The sequence below is a fragment of the Peromyscus leucopus genome, chromosome 9 (assembly GCF_004664715.2).
Source record: "Peromyscus leucopus breed LL Stock chromosome 9, UCI_PerLeu_2.1, whole genome shotgun sequence".
Classification (NCBI taxonomy): Eukaryota; Metazoa; Chordata; class Mammalia; order Rodentia; family Cricetidae; genus Peromyscus; species Peromyscus leucopus.
In genome coordinates, this window is record NC_051070.1 from 36,388,793 (window position 1) to 36,406,860 (window position 18,068).

At 42.0% G+C, this 18,068-nt stretch overlaps 1 protein-coding gene across 3 annotated transcripts in view; it reads right to left on the reverse strand.

The window, feature by feature from the left end:
• The window catches only part of Tdrd3 (tudor domain containing 3), a 169,076-nt gene that overhangs the window by 76,146 nt on the left and 74,862 nt on the right, over positions 1-18,068 (reverse strand). For all 3 annotated transcript variants that reach the window (XM_028879016.2, XM_028879011.2, XM_028879026.2), the window contains one exon: positions 3,609-3,769. In XM_028879016.2, the coding sequence (XP_028734849.1) occupies positions 3,609-3,769 (161 nt within the window). The remainder of the gene's footprint in view (positions 1-3,608; positions 3,770-18,068) is intronic.

The window sequence follows — 18,068 nt, forward strand, 5'->3', positions numbered from 1 at the left end:
AAATCCAGATTGAATAACTCTGCAGTTCCTCATTTCTGCATTTCTGAATGAATCAAAGTGACAGGCACCATGGACCATGCCCTTTTATGGCCAAAGAACACACTAATTATATCCCTGATCTATGTATTTTCTTGAAAAGAACTTTTAGCCAACAATTTATTACAAATTAGTAAAATCAGAAATTGATGAGAATATACCAACACATGAAATTATGAATGCAGGGAACGAATAGCAGAAATGAAACATAAAAACAAATATCAAATAAATATCAAAAATAACAGAAACTATAGAAGCAGATGATTAACTTTGTGTTAAGTGCCTATGCCCTCCCCAAACTTTCCTTAATTGTCAAATAATTTGAGAATGGACTCAAAATTTCACAAAAAAAGAGATAAAATCCCATTAAATTAAATCATAATTTTATTGCCACAAAACTAAAATTAGAACTAAATTACATTACACTGTCTACTTCGTTGACTTCAGTGTCATAATTAACTCCTATGTAGACAGCACAGTTGGGTTAATGGCTACTTCTTTGGCACCCAGCACATCTTCACCCTTTCTCCATTGTAATTACAAACAAAACCTGAGACCATGGAGGGCTGTACAGGAGGGGGACGACTAGAAAAGCCTGGAGAAACAACACACAGCTCAGCCCTGCATTTGGTTTATGCTATCTAGAGTTATTTCACCTTCCTTCTGTGGTAACCACTAGACAAACATTAAAACTCTTCTAAACTATCCCCATGGAAGAAGAAGAGTTTTGCATGTTGTCATTTTTGTGATAGCAAAGGAACACAGGCTGCTTCAACAATGAGTGAATAAGCATATAAAAATTTTAGGTGTTAAACCATAATAAATTCAATAGAAAAAACAGCAGGTGGTGTTGGGTAGAGAAATGTTACAGTAGCGAAAGCCGAAAATGTACATTCCGGAGCAGTCAGCCTTCTGTGGCACCTTGGAAGAGCCTGGACTGCATCTGTCAAGGGAAGAAAGGCTGTTTTTCCACAGAAACAGGGATCCCTCTCCTCTTCAAAAAGAAGGCAATGCAATCACAGGATAGCTAAGCCTCCCCTCGTATAAGAAATGAACACTTTTGATAAACATTTATCCATTTATCATCTCAGGAGGGTCCCTCCTTTACCGAAGGCAGAAACAAAGGAAAACAATATTGTTGAAGACTACATGCTGAACCTCACTCAACCTTCTCCAAATCACCTAAGCTCTACAGCAGAGAATTGCTCCCTTGTATATCAACATGTGCCAGTCACTGTTGGAACATGGCCCATGAATGAAGCCGTGTGAGGAGACCGGGAGAGCTTGTGAGAAAACTCAAGTGAGTAAGACAAGAGTCTTGTAACTTCTGTTCCCCCACAACATGGGATGTTCTTGGAATGTACTTTCGTGCCTCTCCCAGGTGTAACCATAGAAGTCGGGTTACTTTAGATTACCTGTTATCTTCAGTTGTAATTTTTGTTGTTGTTATTGTTGTTGTTGTTTTGTTTTTCAAGACAGGGTTACTGTGAAGCAGCCTGGTTGTCCTGGAACTCACTCTGAGGACCAGGCTGGCCTCGAACTCACAGAAATCCACCTGTCTCTGCCTCCCAAGTGCAGGGATTCAAGTCCTACAGCACCATGCCCAGTGATCATCTTACTTTTGTTATTCAAAAATGTTTCCAAGCACCAGTTGTCCTAATGACTGTACACAGCCCAAACTCATGTGACCTTGCCTAACCCTCAAAATAGAAACTATCTGATGCTCTGAATAAAGTTGCAGGAGACTTTAGTCCACTTCATTTTGGGGCCCCCCACTCTCCCAAGTTCATGCCACCAACCAGAGCAGCAACAATTCACCTCTCTCAAAACCATTCATATTTCAAATTAAACTCCTGGCTCCAAGTTGCACTAATTCTCTGGGCTCCAGGAAATTAATTACATGTCTACATGCCTATATTGTTATTATATCAGCTACTAGGAAGTAGAATTTGACTTTATCTTTGGACTCCCCACCAATGAGAGAACAGAATACAGTGTATGGTAAAGACTATATGCATGCTTAAGGAAAAAAGTATTCTTTAGGAATTTACATTAAGTAAAAGAGCTCAGAGGACCCAAAGCAGCAAACGTGCCCATATACAATGACTCAAGAAAAATACGAATGTTTGCACATGTCCAATCAAAGTTCTTCCTTCACAAATCAGAGTTCAAACTGCCTTGACAGAAACACATCCTCATCTTTCTACATCTGAGTAGTTGTTCCTTTAATGCCTGTAATTCCCACTGGCTAGCTTTCCTAGTGCTGTGAGGTGCTAGGCATAGAACCAGAGGGGGGGGAAATACTCACTAGTCTTATCCTGCCATGTAGCCACTGGTACACAGTCATAACGTGCAATAATGACCAACCTGGTAAAACATGCCCACTGGTCCAATAGTGGCATTGATGCCATGGATGAACTAACCACTTTATAAGTAGATTTAAAGCCGCACACCACGGGATGGAACCCAACCTGACTCTATTATGGAGGCCAAGCCCTGTGGCTAGACAGCTCATAGAGCCTATGGAAAAACCACTACTATTTAAAATGACTCATCATAAATTAGTGCATCTCTCAACCCTCATCAGAGAAGCCTCTTCTTGCAGGAGATGGCAATTAACAGAGACCCATAACTGGACGGGTGTAAAGAATAAAGGACTGTGGGTTCCTCATCCCGACATGTGACATTTCTATCACACCTCCTCCTCCTTCCGAGTCTCAGGAATCATCTATAAGAAGGGAGGCGGAAGAGTTCTAAGGGCCAGGTGGATGACCACACAAAACAGTGCTCCCTGAACACAGGGGGCCAGTGGCACATCCGAAGTCCCAGAGGCTGTGACAACATGCCCAGGACTCACACATGCTCAAGGGAGACCACCAGTGAATTAATGAAATCTGAGCATGGAGAGCGGAGATGGCTGACGGCTCCTTTAAGTGTGTGGCCCCTGGTGGGTCAACCAAGCTGGAGTGGATGGTTCCAAACCCAACGTATATGGGCAGCAAATACTGAACTCCATGAGTATTAAAAAAAAAAAAAAAACACCAAAAAAGCTGGGTAGGGAGTGGTGGTGGATTTGGGAGGAGTTGAGGGAGGGGTGAAAATTATCAAAATACATTGTATTAAATGCTCAAATATTTAATAAAATTATTTTTAAACAAAAATAAAAATTTGGAAGTTGTTCCTTAATGAATTCTTTTTTTATGAAGTAGTAAGGAGCCACAAACCCCGTTAGCTTTAATTATCTCCTTAGAAAATACATTAGCCTACAAACTTGGCTAGAATCATAAATAGTATAATAACACACTAATATGTATAGTCAGCTGTTAACCTGTCAGGAAAAAAAAATGCACGCATGTGTATCTTCAACTTGTTTTATACTTAACACAGAAAAGAGTGACGAACTTTATCCCTGCCTTCTAGATAGACAAAACAGACGTGAAAACCCCGGGAATTTCTTGTGAAAAGTACAGCATTCACTTAAGACTCCTTTCCTCCCCATTCACGTGCATACAAAGAAATCAGATTTTTTGAAAAGCACCTGCAAATTCTCTGTAACAAGTTCTACGAATCACCTGATCTTTGAAATATAGCTGAACTCTACTGCCGTACAACTTGTATGCCCATCAGTCATCTGCAAACGAAGCATCCTTGGCGCAGCCTGCGACTCCTCGTTATCCTTTGGTGCAGCGACATTGCGGACTTTCTGGATTTGTAAAACACACGGACCTTCAAGCTGTCGAACACGAGGGAACCAAGGTCACTTGTTAGTCATTGTTACACTGTCAATTATACAATTATTCTCTTCTTTAATGGTTACTGATTATGACTTATAAAGATAATGTCAATTAAAGTCAAAACTGAAATTCTTTTTTAATTCATAGAGGTGAAATCTCAAGAGGGAGGACTGCAGAAGAACAACTTTTTAAATCCTCTTTCAGATAGTTCCAAGGCATGAAGGCACTAAGTGAACAGCTCAGTGTTTTAATAAAAGGTGCATTAGGTCATGCTTTTAGTCTTATGTGCTCTAAATAGCTCACATAAATCCTGCTCCCTCCCCTTTCAGGAGAACAGGCACTCAGGAGACAAACAACTTGACATTCCTTTAAGGGCCATCATCAACTCAGAGCAGCAGCTAAAGGCAGGCTTCCTGTCAAACTCATCACGTTCCAGCCCCCTCTTCTGGTGCGAAGCACACAATGCTCCAAAGTGTAAGATACAGAAAGTTCAAGGAGTGTGTTACACTCATTTCCATACTTCCTAAGTAATATTAAATCTGATGCTATGGACATGTGTTGACAGGGAGAGAAGTGTTCTCTCCTGCCAACTTTCAATCAAAGTAAATCAATAGTCTAACTAGCTATAAAACTAAAAGTTTACAGAAGAATGCTGGTAGCCAAACCACAGGAAGACAGTTAAATTTGCTTACATGTAGAAAAATAAATTCAATAGAAATGATAATTCCTACATAGTAAAATAGATCTTTAAGTTAGCATCATAGTTTAGGAAAAAAAGTTTATTTTAAAATTCAAGTTTTTCAAGTAAATCTTTCTATGCACAAAAAAATTAATACATATTTTCAGAAAAGAAATGAAAAACATTTATACTTTATTTCCCAAGCAAACAAGTCTCCAAACTGAAAAATGTACTGTCAACACCGACCAGGAGCAATGATGTTATACATTCAGTTTTATGTAGTCTAAGCTTCCATCAAGCTTCAGCTATGAACGGTGAATACTATTTCTGGGCTAGATGGTGGACTAGAGGGGGCTTCTGAGAGAGGCAGTAAAGAAAGAGTTAAAATAAATGGGTGTTATTACAAGGAGCAGGGAAAACCTCAGAAATCCACAAGGACATGACAGAATCCCAGGAAAGAGCGGAAGTAAAAAGGGCAGTGCCCCCAGAGAAGAGAGGCGGAGCGGAGCGCAGCGGTAGTGCGCTGCCCTGGCTGGAGAGGGGAACAGAGGGCGCTTACAAAAGCAGCTGGGGGTCAGGAAGACACAGACACACAGACAGATGGACATAGACACACACACACAGACACACACCATATAAAATATATATATTTTACTTTATATACAAGTTATATAAAATAAAAACTTAAAGCAGTTCGCTTCTCGTTGAGTGGTACTAGAGACTGTACCATCGGGGCAGGCTACTCAATATGAAGACGACTCTCTACAAATCACAACAGCTAACATGCAAATATACAGAAACACCTCCAAAATATGAACAAACAACAAGCTAAGGAGACAACTTAATAAGCCAAATACCCACATAAAAGCCAAGCTGTGTCTGTAAGTCCATGTTGGGAGACAGAAACAGGCAAATTTGGAGGGCTCACTGGCAGGCCACTCTAGCTACCTAACTAGTCTGACCAAAACTGGGCTCCAAATTAAGTGGGAGACCTTGTTTCCTAGGTTGTTTTGTTTTGTTTTGTCATGAATATATATATATATATACATATATATATATATATATGTATATATATATATATAAAAACACAAAAGCAACTTAAAGGAGACAATCTACTCTGACTTGAGACCATAGTGTGGGACTCAGCAGGAGACTGAACAGGACAGCCCAGCCTAGAAGCAAAAGGGAATGAATGAATGTGCTCAGTATGCTTTCTCTTATTATTCAGCTCAGGATCCCAGTTAGGGAAAGATGCCATCTACAGTGGAGGTCCCACCTCAATGAACACAGTCAAGATAAACCCCCACAGGATGCCCGAGAGACTGTCTTGGGGTAATTAATTCTAGATTCTGCTGAGGTGACAATTAACACTACCCATCATGTCCTGTCTCAGACACTAAGACGGAGAGAACAGGAGGACATCCGATGTCCACCTTTGGTCTCCACACACACAATGTGTGAGTACACGCACACACACGCGCACACACACACACACACACACACAAGCGGGGCAACATGAGTCCCTCAAATGATGGCAATTCTTTAACCACTGAACTCAAAGACGAGAACAGAGCTAAAATGCTAGATCAAGTTTTCTGGGGAAAATGATTAAAGATCTGAAAGAAGACACGGTCAAGTAAATGAATTTACACCAGAAGACAGGAAATAGACTCAGTAACAGGTAGAAAAAGCCAGCAAAATGGATGAGAAAAATCAGTAAGGTGGGAGAAAAGTCAGCAACAAAAATAAAAAATTTACCAAGCAAATTGAGACCTTAAAAAAAAATAGAAATATAGGGCATGAAAAAAATGAATCAAATTAAAAATACAAAAATGGAAAGGACGAGATGGAGGACTGGAGAGGGGCTTGCTGCCAAGCCTGAGAGTTTGACCCTAGGGGACCCATGTTCTGACAGGAGATAACCAGTTCCTGAAGGCCTCTACATGTACGCCGGGGTACACGGGGGGGGGGGGGGGGGGGGGGGGGGGGGGGGGGACGACATGAATATCATAGTATCAGTCAGAAAAATAGATGATAGATAGATAGATACATACACGGATACATAGATAGACAGACAGATACAGACAAGATAGAGAGATGGACATGGGCAGGATGTTTAAAAAAAAACAAAACACAAAAACCTAGGATATGATCAAGAAATCAAACCTAAGAACACAACAGATAAAGCTAAGATAAGCAAACATTAAAGGTATAAAGAATCTATTCAATAAAATTAGAGTCATATAGGACCCCAAATCTACATAAACAGATAAACTCTCTACAACACACTGGAGGTGTTCCAGTGTTCAATCCTAAATTATATTATACAGCCACAGGAAAAACAAAACAGCAACAAAGTATACTAAGGGCACAAAGACACAAAAACCAGTGGAACAGAATAAAGGACCCAGAAACAAGCCCACGGGCTACAAATACCTAGTTATTTCTACAAATTGTCAAGACATAGACTAGGGAAATGACAAGCTCGAAAACAAAAGTTGGTGGGAAAACTGGTTTTCCACAGGTAAAAGATCCACCACTCTGCATAAAAACCAATGAAAATGGATCAAAAACCTTAACATAAAACTTAAACACCGAAACTGCTAGAAAAAAACGTGGGTGGAAGAACTCAAAGTCCAGGAATAGGCAAGGACTTTCTGAAGAGGACTCCAACAGCACCAGGAAACAATCCCAAGAGTTGACAAGTGGACAGCATGAAATTAAGGAGCTTCTTCAAAACAAAAAACAATCATCAGAGTGAAGAGCTAATCAAAACTGTCAACTAAACACCAGACATGTCATTACATCCACAGACACATTTATAGAACTGTCAAGAGCAACCACCACCCCCCAAAATCATCATAAACAAATGGGATAAGGAACTAAACAGATAGCTCTCAAGGAAAAAATACAAATGGCCAATCAATACTTGATAAAAATGTTTAACATCATTAGCTATGAGGGAAAGAAAAAACACAAATGACCAATAAATATTTTGTAAGTGTCCCGAAGGACTAAGTCGTCAGAGGAAAGCAGATTAAAGCAACTTTGAGAGTCCATCTCACCCTAGCTATACTGGTTATGATCAGGAAATCAAACAGAACAAATGCCGGTGCAGGCAGGGGGAAGAGCACTTAATTACTCGGTGCCGGTGGGCATGTAAACTCGAGCAACCACCACAGAAAGCAGCGTGGAGGTTCCTCAACTCAAAACAGAACCACCACGTGACTGCTACTCTGCTCTGGGGTGTATGTCCTAAGTGAGCACAGCACAGGGATGCTTGCTCAAACATGTGTACAGTTGTAGTATTGACAATATGTAGGAAACAGGTGGCCTGTTTACCCATCTGTTTTCCTTTGGTCTTTGGTCTTTTGGGGACCGCCACCCAGCTCCCAACTAAATCACTCAGGGAGGCTTATTCTTAATGATGAATGCCCAGCCTTAGCTTGGCTTATTTCTAACCAGCTTTTCTTAACTTATCCTATCTACCTTTTGCCTCTGGACTTTTTCCTTTTCTTATTTCTGTAATCTTACTTTCACTCCTACTCCATGGCTGACTACATAGCTGGGTGGCTGGCCCCTGATGTCCTCCACCTCTGGCTACTTCTCTTCTCCCAGATTTCTCCTTCTATTTATTCTCTCTGCCTGCCAGCCCTGTCTATGCTTTCTCCTGCCTCATTATTGGCTGTTCAGTTCTTTATTAGAGCATCAATGTTTTAGACAGGCACAGTAACACAGCTTCACAGAGTTAAACAAATGCACCATAAACAAAAGTAACACACCTTAAAATAATATTCTACAACATCCATCAATAAACGAACAGATAAAGAAAATGTAGTATACAAAACAATGGAATTTCATGCAGCTACAAAGAAAGTGAAATCATGGTATTTACAGAAAACAAATGCAACCGGAAATCATTATGTTAAGCAAGGCAAGCCAGATGCATAAAGAAATATACCACATTTTCTCTCAGATATAAAACCTAAATTTAAAATTACGTGTGTGTGTGTGTGTGTGTGTGTGTGTGTGTGTGTGTGTGTGTGTGTGTGTGTTTACATTTGCACCTGAAGGTCATGAACCAGCCATCTCAGGCTAATCCACAGGAGTTTATTCTGTGCATTTCTTCCTCATTCCAGGTTCGGTAGTTTCACACTGTAGTTTAGCATGAAGTTATTAAACTACAGAGTGGGAATGCTATACAATGAGGCTCTTCACTCTCTTCAGACAGGCAGTTTACCAGCATTTTATTGGTGGCATCACATCATAGTCTATAAAGATGTCAACTGTCTTTGAGCTGATCTGCAGTTTCAGTAAAAATTCCAGCACACTTTAAGAGATTTAATAATTTGATTCTAAAATTTATTAGAAGAAAAAATAGTAACCTAAGAAAGAATATTGTATTTTACAACCACAAGATTAGGGAAAAAAAAATGGTAATTTCAAGTGTCATAAAGGCATCTTTCAAATAGATCTTGTATACTCTAGTGAAAGGTATATAAATGATGCAACTCTCTGTAAAAGAATTTGGCATCATCTTAGAAACATGAACACTGGCTTAACTCTATCATGCACTAATTCAGTTCCTCAGTTCTTCTCTTCTTATATGTTTGTTCTTAGAAGTAGTATCCATTTTCAAAACAGATTAAAAAAATAATTAAATAGCCATCAAAGGAAATGATGCATATTTATTGTAATTGCATATGTAATCAAAATGTACTTAAAAATCAATGAACAAACTAAAAATTTACAGCAATTGTTTCTTAGTGTAGGAAAGGGTGGGGGCCACAACACCTGAGTAGAATCGTTCAGACACTCTAGTGTCTGCGTCAGAAGAGGCTTCAGAGGCACCTACTTTAATACTAAGCTTCAAAGCATACCTATATGTACATACATCACATATATATGAATGTTCATATACCAATATTTTAAATAATTTATGCTTTAAAATTAACATATTGGTTTGGTCAGTGAAATTCCAGAATTGAAAAGCTAGATGTACAACCTACATAGCCTGAGCACACCCAAAGTCAAACCAGAGTCAGTTTGAAACCAGAAGTGTTAGTAAAACCATTTCTAAGAGGGAGAATAATGGAAAAACCACAGTTTACACCATTTGACAATTTCCCTCGCCAATCTCAACAACCAACAAAATCCAGCTACACTCTGTGCCAAGAAGAGATTGCTATCGGCTGGCATGCACGAGCTAGAACACACTGGTCCCCGCACGCGGCAAGCACCTCCTTCTGTGCTTTGGTCAAATGACGTCACTCACTCTGGACACAGCCTGGCGCTACTGCAGCTGGTGCCTCAGAAACCCGGTCTCCTTGCTGTTCTCCTGCACCACATGACTCTTCTACTTCTACACTAAGCAGAGCTGAGACAAGTGCACGACTCTGTACACCAAGGAAAAGATATGCCGTGTTTCTTCCTCCTCACTGAACAAGTTATCTTAGAATAAAAACACTCCTCAAACTCAGTGAGAGAATTCAGGTTCTAGTAATCACAAATACCAAACACATACATCTTCCATACATAATTACCAGCCAAAAAGTTTGATTAGGCCCCATTTCATCTAATTCATATTATAAAAATGGCATATTGTTTTCAAATAGAAATAATATTGAATATGGTGTGTTTTTATGTATATCTACTAAATGTACACACATATACTACATATACATTCACAATATACGTGTATATTTAAAAATCTCACATCAGGAAGATGTGTGTACAGAGTATGCACACTGAGGGTTTTTTCCAAAGATTTATTCTTCCTTATGTGTACACGTTTGTCTACATGCATGTGCATACATATGCAGGTGCTCATAGAGGCCAGAGGGCAGCAGCTCTGGCGACCTGTACTTACAGGTGGTTGTAAATCACCTGCCTCATGGGTGCTGGGAAGCAAACGCCAGTCCTCTGCAAATGCAGCCAAGTTCTAAGAGGCAAGCCAATGCTCCAGCACATACACAGTGTAGTCTTAAGTTTCAAACAGGCCTCCACTGTGGAGACGCGCTCACTACTCCGTAACTCAAACTCCTATCTCTAAACAGTCTAGGGAGGAAAGCAAGTCTCCTGTCCCTGAGTTCTTCCTCCGGTGCGTACTTCTAACATAAAACCTGTTTTATGGAGTTCTTTGTCTCTTTCACTTGGCACAAATGTGCACTCCAAACTGCTATAGGGTCAGTGAGATGGCTTGGTAAGAAAAGGTGCTTGCCACAAAGCACGATGACCTGAGTTCAAGTCTCAGGGCCCACATGGTGGAAGGAGACACAACTCCCAAAAGTTGTCCTCTGACCTTCATACACTCACCAAGACATACACATGTACTTATATTCATTCCCTCCCTCCTTCCCTCCCTCTCTCTCTCCCTCTCAGGAAAGGAATAAATTTAATATTTATTTACCCGTTTGAATAAAATAAAACATTTCTGGGCGCTGAGGAGCTGGCTCCGAAGTTAAGCGCACTTGGCTGCTCAGACAGCCTAGATTTCATTCCTAGCAGCCACATAGTAGCTACCAACCAACAGCCATCTGTAACTTCCATTCCAAGAGATCTACTGCCCTCTTCTGGCCTCTACAGGCACCAGGCACACGGGCGGTGAACAGACATACCTGCAGTTTAACACCCCAGCAACATAAAAGAAGATAAATACTCCTGGCCAGGCAGTCGGGGCACACGCCTTTAATCCCAGCACTCGGGAGGCAGAGCCAGGCGGATCTCTGTGAGTTCAAGGCCAGCCTGGTCTACAGAGTGAGATCCAGGAAAGGCACCAAAACTACAGAGCAACCCTGTCTGGAAAAATAAAACAAAACAAAACAACAGCAACAACAAAGATACATACTCCTGAAGAGAAAGCAGCAGTGCACACTTGTAATCCTAGCGCCTGGGAGCCCAAGGCCCGGGGATCACAAATTTTGGTGCACCCTGGGCTACACAGCAAGTTCCAAACTACTCTGGTTTACATGGCAACTCTATCTCAAAAAAATAAGAAAGAATAAAAGAAGCAAAAATGATTTTCCAGTGCTGTGCTGTAATTTATTTAACATGCAACCAATACACCAGAAGACAAGGCTGGAGCTTGACAGGCATTGTTGATTCACCTGTGGACCTACATGGTAAATGAGGATGAGTCACGGATCCGCGTGTAAACAAACCCGACAGCAGAGGGAAGATACTTTGCAGAGGTCGTCAGTGACCGCGATGCAGAAACAGAACGCACACGAGGGGGGGGGGGTCTTCTATTGTGCACTCCACAACTGCCATTAAAAGCAGACCTGGGTACACAGAGCACCGAGACTCCTCTTCTTTAAAAACGAATGGCACTCAGAAGGTGTCAGAAGACTGGAAGAGAGGGTACACTGGAGCTGGAAACTGCAGACTGAACAGCAGTGTCTCCAGCTGCAGGACATCTGGGTGCCCAGCAACAGAAGCCGAATTCAGGGTGGGCATTTCTGCCTTAGCGTTTTCCCAAAGACTGTACAGATAATAAAATCCAATCATTTAACATTAGTCCGAGGCCATTTCTCAAACAAATGACCAAAAAGAGACCAGAAGGAGGTTTTACTAAACACACGCTCTAAACAAGACTTGATGGAGGAGGTTGGACCAGGAGCATCGGGGATGGAAAGAAACAGTGTAGAGCTGCCTGGGGTCCCTTCACATCTCCACCTGACGTGCACATACAGCAAGACCACCGAAGTGAAAATCATGATGGTGTCAACGATAGTAACACGAGGAAAATGTCGAGGTTAGCAGTGCGGCGGTGTATTTACTGTAGGATTGTGAAGAGCCTATCCTTCAGGAATTTTAGAGCCGTAAAAAAAATGCCTTGAGTAGTTTCCCAAAATTTGAGGTTCCCAAACAACAAAAGCAACAGTTATAAATAAAGACAACAGCACAGCAAACGAACTGCCCCTGACTGCCTTGAGTAGTTAGCAAAGTTACATGGGAGGGGGCACATGGAACGCACTCCGGGTCCCATGTCCCCATGAGACATCCAGTCTCGGGGCTAGCCTTCGCTGCCTCCAGTGTGCTCCTGACAGGACATACTTTTCAAAGTTCTCTTGTTGCTTTAGTTTTCAGAATTTATCTGTTTAAGACACTTAGAAGGATAGAGATTTAAATACTGAGAAGTTTTATTATTAAGCCCCAGTAAATAAAACACAAATTCCTAATTTTATTCATTTTTCTGAAAAATACAAGTACATGCTTAATTTTAATAACTCAACCACTAAATGGGACACTAATAAACTACCCTTTACTGCAGACTAAATTAAGATAGATGATAGATAACAACTTTAGATTGAAACTTGAACTTTTTCCCAATTTTTTTTTTCTTAAAAACCCTCTAAACTGAGAATGATGTTGGTTCCCTCTGAATTTTAAGGCAAGGCTGCCATCTTGTGGCTCAGGTTGGTATTGCTTGGGCTCTGAGCCAGTCACTTCAGTTTGCAAAACTGAAGCCTTACATCAGTTTCACATTTTAAAAAGTCATATGCAATCGTGAGTAAGAGGACTTAAAAATAAAAAAAATAAAAAAAAAAAAAAAAAAAAAAATAACTCCAGAACCTAACTGCTGTGTGGCAATTTCCTCCAAGTTGAAACGTTCCATCCTGGAGGAAGACTCAGGAGACTCAGAGTAAACCCTGTTACAAGCCCTTCAGAGCTGACACCTAAGACTGATGCGGCTATGGAGGCAGTAAACGCTGCTGGAGGGCGGGGGAGGGGCCTTCGTGAGTCTTCCTGAATGATGGATGAGTCCAGATGCTTGGAAAGATTCTCCAACCTGCTGAGCCACCTGCAGGCCAGGCAGAGAGCATCCTTACCCCTGCTGGGGTGGAGATTCTTGTGATGCTGCTGACTTTGCGTCCACAGCTGCTCCTGCAGCCGATCCCTTTTTGATACTCTGTAAGTAACTCCAGTAAACTCCTTGGTTCACCAAATTGGACATTTGATGTAATCATTGCTTCAGCTGTTGGTTCCCTAGCTGCAGTGAACACACATGTGTTCCCCTCTCTCCAGAAGAGTGTCACCGAACACATTCCCTGTTAGGCTTCTTCAGCAATGTGCAAAAGTCCTCAAGTAACTGTACTGGACAACGTGAAACTGAGCTATGTCTTACAATTACCATTCAGACCCTGCTTTAAACTGCCATGAAAATAACAAATTTTTTAAATTAAACAGAAAAATATTTAAAATTATACTGAATTTACATTATGACTATTTCCCACGGTCTCCAGTTTCTACACTACTAGCTGTCCCAAGACTTCAGAGTCCCTAAGAAACTTTACAAAGCCTGCCCTAAAACAGCTCAGCAGAGAAGCTGTGGGAGGAGATACAACATTACAACATACCCCCTTTCTTTCTCTCTGCCCTCTCCCTCTCTGCGCGCCCCCCTGCACTCCCCATCACATACACACACACACACACACACACACACACACACACACACACACACACACTCAGCCTCCAACACCTAGGACCTAAGGAGAAAAAAGAAAAACTATTGGAACGTGTAGCCTGGCGGGGAAGAGCCTCGAGGAAAACCTCTGTCCACCTTCTCACCACTTTTCAATCCTCTGCTCGAAATCTATTGTCATGTTCAAACACTAGCCGGAGTACACAGAAATGTCAAGACAATGTCACAGAGAGAATGAGAGAGAGAAGACCCTTGGGAAATACTATATTAATTACTAATAACGTTATTCACTTTTTGCAATTCTATTTTCTCCCAAATAAATCAGTGATAATAGCAATGACTAAGACGTCAGTTGCAAAATCCAGATGACAGTGTCTTTCTGGATGCCCAAAACATCTTAGGAATGAGACTGTAAATGCAGAGTAGACAAGTTAGGTGACATCTAACTACACACCTATCACCATCTTCCTTACCTCATCACAATCTACCGGCTCCATTCTCCTTCTAATCGGAAATCACCAAATCATGAAATGGTGCTATCTTAGTCTCACTGATCAGAACAGCAACGACAGGTTTTGTTTGGCCTTTCAGGAGGTGAAATTCAGACTCCTCTCATCTACCTCCCAAGAGGATTACTGGTCTGCTTGAAGAGCTCCAGAACACCATGATGAGCCTCTGCCTAGGGAATAACTTCCAAAGGGGCAGGAGGACACTGAGCCGAGGCTTTTAAAAGAATCGCACAAGGCACATGAAGACTTGCACAAGGCAAACGGAGGGCGTCCCCACAGAGGTGATGGCTGCCACTCCACCCTTGCTTCTAAACACTTGGGAAAATGCTCCCCATCTTCAGACGGCTTTCTCTCTTAGAAATGGGAGTATCACAGGCAGCCTTGAAGTTCAGTACAATCAGTCGGAGCAGCTTCGGGCCTCCCTTGATCCTATCACAAAGATCAGTCTGGCTCAAGGAGAGTCAGGCTCAATCCGACAATACAAAGCAGTCCACTTGCCTGCGTCTGTCACTGCGTTCTCTGGAGCTCTCAGTAACCGAGCAGAGGTAATGAGCACTTATGCTCTTTTAGATTTCTGAGACAAACACCCTCCTGAATGGCTGGCTCATTATATGTCATGTGCACTGCACTATATTGAACATTTCATGTACTATAACTTTTTTGGCATAAAGGAATAATATTTTAATGATATGAATATTAATCTCTAGAGAGATGAAATAACTTGCCAAAAATCACAAAATTTAGCCGGGCGGTGGTGGCGCACGCCTTTAATCCCAGCACTCGGGAGGCAGAACCAGGTGGATCTCTGTGAGTTCGAGGCCAGCCTGGACTACCAAGTGAGTCCCAGGAAAGGCGCAAAGCTACACAGAGAAACCCTGTCTCGAAAAAAAAAAAAAAATCACAAAATTTAATAATCTAGAGAGTATTAGACTACTCCAGAGGGTTTGCATGAGACCAACGGCTGTACTCCTGTCTTCCTATCTGTACTGGTCCCTGTTACATCATCCCCCTCCGTACCTAATATGAACCATGGCTCCCCTGCCTCCTAAGACATACACCATACACTTTCTTTTCAATGTTGGACAGAAGACTAGAAAGTTGCTCTCCAGTCTGCTGTTTGGGAGCTAACCATGAAATCGAGGTTACTTTCTGTTTCCCTCTCATTCTCCTTTCTTCTTCTGCTCACCTCCCTGACCAACCTTTATTCCTTTCCCATTATGAAAGGAAAACTGGAGAATATTATTTTATGCCAAAATCCATCAATTACATTTCATGTCAGAAGCAGTTTCCTAGTGAAAAGGAAAATATAAGCAATAAAAATAACAGAAAAAGAATCATCTAGCTACTCTGCTATTATTTAGCGCAGAGCCTAGCATAATCATCATCAGAGAGGCTTCCTTGCTGTGGGACGGTCTATATGTCAAATTGCTCTGATTGGTCAATAAATAAAACACTGGTTGGCCAGTGGCCAGGCAGGAAGTAGGTGGGACAAGGAGAGAGGAGAATTCTGGGAAGCAGAAGGCTGAGGAGAGAGAGACTGCAGCCACCGCCAGGAGAGGCAACCTGTAAAGACGCCGGTAAGCCACCAGCCACGTGGCAAGGTATAGATTTATAAAAATGGGTTAGTTTAAGATAAAAGAACAGTTAGCAGGAAGCCTGCCATGGCCATACAGTTTATAAGTGATATAAGCGTCTGAGTGATTATTTTATAAGTGGATTATGGGACTGCGGGGCTTGGGGAACCTGGAGAGAAGCCCTCCAGCAACAAATGGCGCCCAACGTGTTGGCAAAAGTTTCTACCTAAAACCTGAGAAAAGATTCTAAAATGGAGCTAAAAACAGCTTCCTAATTGTCTCTCTCAAATGAGCAGCAGCTGCCGGTTTGAGCTACTGGCGGGTTCCTAGCGTGTGAGCTCGGTCTGCAGTATGGCGGGAATGAGGCCTCTGCAAGTGGCACATTAAGCTGCGTGGTGGATTTAGCCTTTGCTAGTACAAAACAAAAAGAGGTTTCTGGGCTACACGCTGCTTGGATAAAAGCACAGACACACGATGGCTCCCAGAGCTGGCGGAAAACGTACCACCGCCATGTTGGGAAGCTGAAGTGGGTGGAGCCAGCAGCCACAGCGCCGTTTCAGGCTTAGAAGGCTGCAGTTTAAAGCAATAGGCTCAAGGTAATATAAAACATAAGCCACATAAAGATGGCTACCACACAGAGAATCTGGATTATGTTCTCTTTGATATTCGTAACTGAAGAGAAACATTTGATTGCAAAAGCTGTTGAGTTATGCCAAAATGTGTATTTTAAAGGCACCTTAACTTCAAAATTTGGATGTAAGGATATGTTGCTTTGGAAAGGAGGCTCTGCTTTTGTTTCCACAGAAAGCCAGAGGCTATGGATTTGTTCCAGATTAAGATACATCAGGTTTGACCAGCCAAGACCACCTGAAAGGTCTCCAGTGACTCCATGGCCCAGATGATCCAACATCCAGAATCGTTTCAAGTCACGGACTACTCCATGATCCTAAAATTTTCTTTGTGTCCCCATAAGATACAGCGCCCCCCTCCAGCAGGAAGTAGTAAGAGAAGCTACGCCCAAATTCCCAAATATACCAAGCTGACTTTGGAGATGTGTACAAGTTAAAACCTTCCTTTTAAAAAAAAAGAAAGGGGAAGTGCTGTGGGATGGTCTATATGTCAAATTGCTCTGATTGGTCAATAAATAAAACACTGGTTGGCCAGTGGCCAGGTAGGAAGTAGGTGGGACAAGGAGAGAGGAGAATTCTGGGAAGCAGAAGGCTGAGGAGAGAGACACTGCAGCCACCGCCAGGAGAGGCAACCTGTAAAGATGCCGGTAAGCCACCAGCCACGTGGCAAGGTATAGATTTATAAAAATGGGTTAGTTTAAGATAAAAGAACAGTTAGCAGGAAGCCTGCCACGGCCATACAGTTTATAAGTGATATAAGCGTCTGAGTGATTATTTTATAAGTGGATTGTGGGACTGCGGGGCTTGGGGAACCTGGAGAGAAGCCCTCGAGCAACACTTCCTCCAACAGCAGCTGATGGGAGCAGATGCAGAGACCCACAGTCAAACATTAGGCAGAGCTTGGGGAATCCTGCAGAAGAGGGGGAGGAAGGATTATAGGAACCAGAGGAGTCAAGGACACCACAAAAAAACCCATAGAATCAACTAACTAGGGTCCATAAGGGCTCACAGAGATTGAGCCAACAATCATGAAGCCTGCAGGGACTGACCTAGGCACTGTGCATATAAGTTATGGTTGAGTAGCTTGGTGTTCTTGTGGGACACCTAACAGAGGGTATAGGGGTGTCTCTAACTCTTTTGCTTGCTTTGGGGACCCTTTTCCTCCTACTGTGTCACCTCATCCAGCCGTAATATAAGGGGATGTGCCTCATCTTATTATACCTGTATATGCCTTGTTTGGTATTCCGGGGAGGGCTGCCCTTTTCTCAAAGGAAACAGGAGAAGTGGATCTGGGGGGGAGGGGGTGTACAGGGGAGAGACTGGGAGGAGAAGAGGAAGGGAGGGGAAACTGCAGCTTGATGTAATATGTGAGAGAAGAATTTAAAAACATGTAGAATGATCTAGCAATATCTATTTCATTTGAAAGGGATTACTTAATCTATTCATTCTATATATAAATTAGCATCATATTTAAGCATAATTT